The sequence below is a fragment of the Medicago truncatula genome, chromosome 4 (genome assembly GCF_003473485.1).
Source record: "Medicago truncatula cultivar Jemalong A17 chromosome 4, MtrunA17r5.0-ANR, whole genome shotgun sequence".
Lineage (NCBI taxonomy): Eukaryota > Viridiplantae > Streptophyta > Magnoliopsida > Fabales > Fabaceae > Medicago > Medicago truncatula.
Window position 1 is genome coordinate 43,708,084 of NC_053045.1, and position 6,760 is coordinate 43,714,843.

The window sequence follows — 6,760 nt, forward strand, 5'->3', positions numbered from 1 at the left end:
ACAATATCAAGGAATAGGTTGACCGATTAAAAAGACTAACATGATTCTGAACATGGTGTGACAAAAATGGTAGATGTTTGGAGTCACTTAATCATTTGGTCAGCCGATCAATCACTGATCGGTGCGTATGGAAAAGCATTTGTTGGGAGAAGTCTACCCATTAAATGGATCTCTGTCATCTTAAACGATTAGTCACTGCAGTTGCTTGGTTAACCTGATTGAATTTTTTGTGATTATTTTAAAATTTTGTTGATTTCTAGAACAAACTGTTCGACTCCTGAATTTCAAAGACTAAATTGGTGACTCACTCTTGTTTAGATGGTTTCTACAACAACAACAAAAAATCATCCTTTTAGTAATAATCAATTTACCGATGGACAGAAGAAACATGTTTCTTTATTGTAGCCACTGTTTAAAAGTGATGCAAAAAGCAAAGGCTTATTATGTCGTGCATAAAACCAAAACCAGCAAAAGCAAAGGCTTGTTATGCAAAAAGGCTATAAATTCTGAGGAGAAACTAATCTTGAAAGGGATTATTGGCATTGTATTTCCGGGTGAATTGTTAGTAATTTTAGGCCCTTCAGGCAGTGGCAAATCAACTCTAATAAATGCTTTAGGAGGCAGATTAAATGAGAACAAAAGGAACCATAAATAACTTACAATGGAAAACCACTCTCAAAATCAGTGAAACAAAACTTAGGATTTGTTGCGCAACATGACATCTTCTATCCTCACCTATCAGTCTGTGAGACACTAGTCTTTTCGTCTCTTCTTCGATTTCCGAATAGTCTCTCTAAAGGGAAAATCTCAAGTGTTAAAAAAGTTATGGGTTAGCTTGATTTGAATCATTGTAAGGATACTATAATGGGAGGTCCACTTCTAATAGGTGTTTCAGGTGGAGAATGGAAGAGAGTTAGTATAGGACAAGAGCTGTTAACTAATTCAAGTCTATTGCTTGTTGATGAGCCTACTAAATGTCTTGATTCAACCACAGCAAAGAGAATTGTGATGAATTTGTGTGAGTTAGCTAAAGGTGGAAGAACTGTCATAATGACTATACATCAACCTTCTAGCAAACTCTTTCACATGTTTCAGAAGATTTTACTGTTAGCAGATGTTATGAATTACTTCTCTGTCTGTCGCCATAAATCCTACTGATGTTCTACTTGATCTAGCAAAAGGTATATATTCTGGAAATTCAGAAGAGGATGCCGATACTACAAAACAAGAATTAATATATGCTTTTGAGAGTAACCTTGCGAACCAAGTAAAGACTGAACTTCAAAACTCAATGGTTTTATTTCATGATGACAATTCAAAATATGAGATATTTGATCATTATTGCACAACTTGGTGGAAGCAGTTTACTATATTACTAATTAGAAGGGGCTTTAAAGAGAAAAAGCATGAGCAATTAAGTTGTTTATCCAAACAGTTTACTACATAAGCACTTAAATGAGATGCGCTTAACATGGTAAGAAGGGGTCTTAACATGTTTTACTATCATTAAAAATAAACTCTGGTTTTTTAAGAATAAACCTGTTTGATTTGGTTTTTAGATACTCTTGTAAATCAATTTTTAAAAACGCTTTAGAATTGTATTTTTTAAATTTGTTTTGAAGATAGGAGATACCGAGAAATCGAAAAGCTTGTTTGGTAAATTTCGCAACTTAAATAATAAATTAAAACAAATTATGGTAGAAATTGTTAGATTTTATGTTGATTGATCTGTTTGATAAAATGTCTTAATGAATTTTTTGTTGATTAGAGTGTAATTGTTTGTATCGTTTGCATTGCTGAAATTAGTTTTAAGTGCAATTGGATTGTTAAACTATTGACTTTTTGCATTGTATAGGTATGCCTGAGAAGAAGGGTGATACTCAATTGAAAAAGGAGGGTGAGAAAGATCCGGAAAAAAAAAAAAAAAAAGCAAAAACCCACGACATCAAATGCGAAGGATCTAAAGGAAAAAACAATGTGAAGGTGCTAGTATACAATTTCAACAAGTTGAGAAGGAGTGGAAGCACGTGTTATTTTGGTCCACAGCCAAAATTAGGTGCCCCATGAACTGTCGAGAACAATTCCATCGACTTAAGTGATGAGGGAGAAGATTAAAAGTGATTATTATAATGGCGATGTTTTTTTATGTTTTTGGATATGCGCATTTTGGTACATAAAAACATAAAAAAATTCAAAAAATAAGACATTATTACAAGCCATTACAATAATAATTTTTAATCTTCTCCCTAGTCACTTAAGTTAATAGGATGGATTGTCCTCAACAATTCTTAGGCTACCTAATTTTAATTGTGGACCAAAAAACACGTTCTTCCACTCCTTCTCAACTTGATGAAATTCTATACTCGCTCTTTGCATCACTTTTTTTCCCTATCCTTTGCATTCGATGTCGTTCTCCCACTCTACACGAATTTCACATATTGAAATAGAAGTTGTGGAGTGTTGTCAATTAATTTAATGATTTAATTCATACACTTTAAATGTAAAGAAATGAAAAATTCAGGATTCGAACTCTTGGTCTACGTGTTATCGTCCTTATAGTTGTTGTTTAAGCATCTTTTGATAACCAATATAGTTATGCACATGCACACGTGCCATCAAGTCTCTATCTGTACAGTGGATGTGAGGTATGTGTGATTGCGAGAGGTGGTAACTTGTTTTGTTTACATAAGAAAAGCATGACATCCAAAGTATTGCATTTCCAAACTCCCCCAACCCAACCTTGCTTTCCCATAAAACCAGCCTTCCCATCCTCATTATCGTTTCATGGTCCCCACTGCCACGTGTCTCACGATCCCATCCTTTATTTTCCATGTGTTACAAAACCACCCTCATCCCATCCCTTCTTTTTATCTATCAATCAAACTCAAAGTCATGCATACACTACACCACATGCATCCCACTCTACCCATTTTGATTCAAACCTTTTACTAATAATCCATAGTTTTCAATATCTTTTCTTGCCACTACTTTCCTTAATTTGACAAAAACGATAAGAGCAAAAATGTGAAAGCAAAAGCAATAGAAAGAAACTCTCAAATCATAACCAAAAAAGTTATTTAGTTTTTGTACTACTATAGAATAGAATATGCATGAAACATAGAAAATTCATCATCAAAAAAATCGATCATGGACAGCACAGATTCATCATCTTGCTCTCCACACCCCCACCTACCACCAGGTTTCCGATTCCACCCTACCGATGAAGAACTCGTTGTTCACTACCTCAAAAGAAAAGCTGCTTCTGCACCTCTTCCAGTAGCCATCATAGCAGAGATTGATCTCTACAAATTCGACCCATGGGAACTCCCAAGTATCAAACTTTTTCACACCCCATTTCATCTTTTCATCCATTTACTCAAAACCCACATCCTAGATTTTATGTTCCTTGTTTTGCATATGAAATTCTGAACATGTTTTAATCCGAAATATTGTCCTGTTTTTTCTCTGTTTTTTTATTTTTATTTTTTTTATATAGGTAAAGCAAGTTTTGGGGAACAAGAATGGTATTTTTTCAGCCCAAGGGATAGAAAATACCCAAATGGGGCCAGGCCTAATAGGGCTGCAACTTCTGGGTATTGGAAAGCTACTGGAACTGATAAGCCTATATTAACATCTGATGGGAATCAGAAAGTTGGAGTTAAGAAAGCACTTGTTTTTTATGGAGGGAAGCCACCAAAAGGAGTGAAAACTAATTGGATTATGCATGAGTACAGGCTCATCACTGATCACAATAATCATCATTCTTATAATGCAACTTCAAAAACTCCTCCTCTGCCTTCTGATCATCCTCCAAATAATAACAAGAAGAATTCCCTAAGGGTATGTATATGCAAAACACATATTTGCATGTCATGTGCATTTGTTCCATAAGTTTAATAAATAATTGAACATTGACACTAATCATATCTTCTCTATGTTCCTTTTTTGAATGGTCTGATCTTTATAGTTTAATTCTGTTAATCATATGCATAGCTATGAAGCACAGATACGATCACCGACACTGATACTGACCCGCCGACACAGCTTATAATTTTAGAAAACCATATAATTCAGTATAATACTAATTATATGTGTCGATCCGTGTTTCATTGCATAGTCATTAGACCATATGTTTTTATATTAAAGAAAAATTAACATTTTTTTACTATATTGGTTTTGGAGCTTGATGATTGGGTTTTGTGCCGAATATACAAGAAAAGCAACAGTAGCAACATGCCAAGGCCACTCCTAATGGATCAATATGATGATCAAACCTATAATATGCAACAAAACTCCAAACATTCATCTTCAAGAAGCACAAGTTATGGACTTGAAAATGATGACAATTTCTTTGATGGAATCTTAGCATCTGATCACGGAATGCAAAATGGTTGTGACATAAACTCAAAGGGTGATAACAATAATAATGAATCATTATTCCCTATGAAACGTGCACTAAATGCATCATCACAGTTTTGGAATGAAACAGGGTCACCAGGGTCATCTTCTTCAAGCAAACGGTTTCATGGAGATCTTAACAGTGGAATTAGCAGCAATGCTGAGGAAAATAATTCATTTGTTTCACTGCTTAGCCAGCTTCCACCAAGCACAACTTTTCATCAAAATTCAATTCTTGGAGATGGTGTAATGAGGCAACAATTTCAACTTCCGGACATAAATTGGAACTAGTTATATATATATGATTGCTAGCTTGGTTAATATGGTTAGTATGTTAATAATTGATGCATGCTGATCTTACTATTATACTTTCTATTGTAACCATTGATATTATTTATATACACAAAAAGGAAATCATAGGCCTATATATATTTTGAAGTAATAAATTAACATGATTAAATCTTATATGGGAAGAGTTGGTGAGAAGGACGCGGTTAATTGAAGTTGGCTTGTCAAGTATAAGCTAAGTTTTTTTTTTCTTTCGAAAGGAGGTATAAGCTAAGTTGGTATGTAATGTGGCTGATTATTGCAGGTATTTTACCAAAAAGAGATTATTCTAAATTTAAATTTATGTTTTGCTATTTTTACATAGTTTCGATCAATTTCATTTTATTAGATTTTTTATAATGATAAATATTAGTAATTAATTGTTATATTAGTTTTTCTGCCAAGTCCGGTTTGAAGACAGGACCTCCGACTCTTTATCCTATATATGTTTTTTTCTTCTTCTTGTTATACATAATTTTTGTATTTTAATTTTGTAAGAATTTAACTTTTATTTTAAAGAGACCGATATCCCTCTTTAATCATATGTTGGAAAGAAATGTTAGCAATATGCTCATTTAAATCAAAGATCTTCACCAATAAATTTTTGGCCAAGCTCGGCCAAGTGTGACATTTTGGCAGACTCCTCCTTCGAAGTTGGAGTCTGTGTTGAGACTTGATGTCTCAGGCTGGATCTATTTGTGGTTTTTTTCCTTTTTTTCTTTTTTCCTTTGTCATTCTAAAAAAAAGAGAAGGATATGGAAAAAGGTTTTCAAATCATTAATTTTTTGCTATAGCTTTTCAAATTGGTTAATATTTTGGTACATCCTAGTTTGAAGATGTATCATGTGACATTTATGACATGGCCCTCATTTATCTCCGCATCTTCACATATGAATACGATGAACCTTCTGCACAAGTTGATCATCACCAAGTCCTTAGACCAACCATCTCCTTCTCCGCCATCAAATCTCCAAAAACAATCACAGTCTCTAACCGCTCTATTTTTCCCTCCTAAAGTTCCACAATATTCTATACACGGTAAAATCTCCTCAACCTCACAAAAACTCCACAAAACAATTGAAACGTCATCTTCATCATCGTCTCGTCGTCCTCTTCCAACGAATTTCTTAAACATCTCTTCCATCATAGCGGCAAATCGAATGATCTCTTGTCGTCTCCCACTTTCTTTCTCTTCGCCCTAATTGTTTAGATTTTGTGGTGGTGTTTTCGAGAACTCCATTTTCGGTATCAAAGAAATCACAAACAAAGAATGAGTACATCACTACAAGAAAAAAGCTAATTTTCTAGGGGCGTATTCAAAATATTTGAAGGGGAAAATCTGAAATTTTGAAATTAAAATTTTCAAGAGTAGGATACACTCAAAAATCATGGGTGGGAAATTCAAACTTTGTTTGTTCGACACTTTTGACAAATCATGCAAGCCTAAATTTTCGAGGTCGCTCCAAGTGCCTCAGAGGAGTATAATTCATAAGTGCCAACTTTGTTTGAAACTATGAATGTTAATATAACATTATGCGTCAAATCTTGTTAGCTTATGTGATTTTACCACTGAAATGTTAGTAGCTGCAAATAACTTAATTAGATAAAGTTGCTTCTTAAGTTGGAAGATTTAAGAAAATAGAAGGAAAGAACGATGAGCAAAGTCGATAAACTCAAATGAACTAGAAAGATGCAGAACTGAAGCCGACAATTTGATTAAACCGTTTTATTTTAGCTAGATAAAGTTGCTTTTCAAAATAATCAAATTGGTAAGAAAAATATTTTAGCTGGATAAAGTTGTTGATTAAACTTGTACAAAAAAAAAAAAAAAAAAAATTGTTGATTAAAGGCTAACTGCTTTTTGGCTGGGAGCGAGCGGTAAGTCCATTAGTTCGATGATTACCATTTTTTTAGTGCAAAGTTATGAAAAAATGGTAACAAAGTCTTAGAAATACTGATGTTGTCTTAAAAATTGTGAACCACAAAAAATACAAATGATTCAATACAAAAAATAATAATTTTATCACAATTGAAT

At 33.6% G+C, this 6,760-nt stretch overlaps 1 protein-coding gene across 1 annotated transcript; it reads left to right on the forward strand.

The window, feature by feature from the left end:
- Window positions 1–2,858: 2,858 nt before the first annotated feature.
- On the forward strand, window positions 2,859–4,865 carry LOC25493213 (NAC transcription factor 25). Its single transcript, XM_013601640.3, has 3 exons — window positions 2,859–3,331; window positions 3,497–3,840; window positions 4,183–4,865. Exons 1-3 carry the CDS (start codon window positions 3,148–3,150, stop codon window positions 4,687–4,689), a joined length of 1,035 nt encoding a protein of 344 aa, XP_013457094.1. The 5' UTR covers window positions 2,859–3,147; the 3' UTR covers window positions 4,690–4,865.
- The last annotated feature ends 1,895 nt before the right edge of the window (window positions 4,866–6,760 follow it).

Bases quoted from the DNA above. Each gene is read 5' to 3' on its own strand.
- LOC25493213 (XM_013601640.3), top strand. From the start codon at position 3,148: ATGGACAGCACAGATTCATCATCTTGCTCTCCACACCCCCACCTACCA. The intron at 3,332-3,496 runs GTATCAAACTTT...TTTTTTATATAG, and splicing joins CGACCCATGGGAACTCCCAA to GTAAAGCAAGTTTTGGGGAA. The intron at 3,841-4,182 runs GTATGTATATGC...TTGGTTTTGGAG, and splicing joins ACAAGAAGAATTCCCTAAGG to CTTGATGATTGGGTTTTGTG.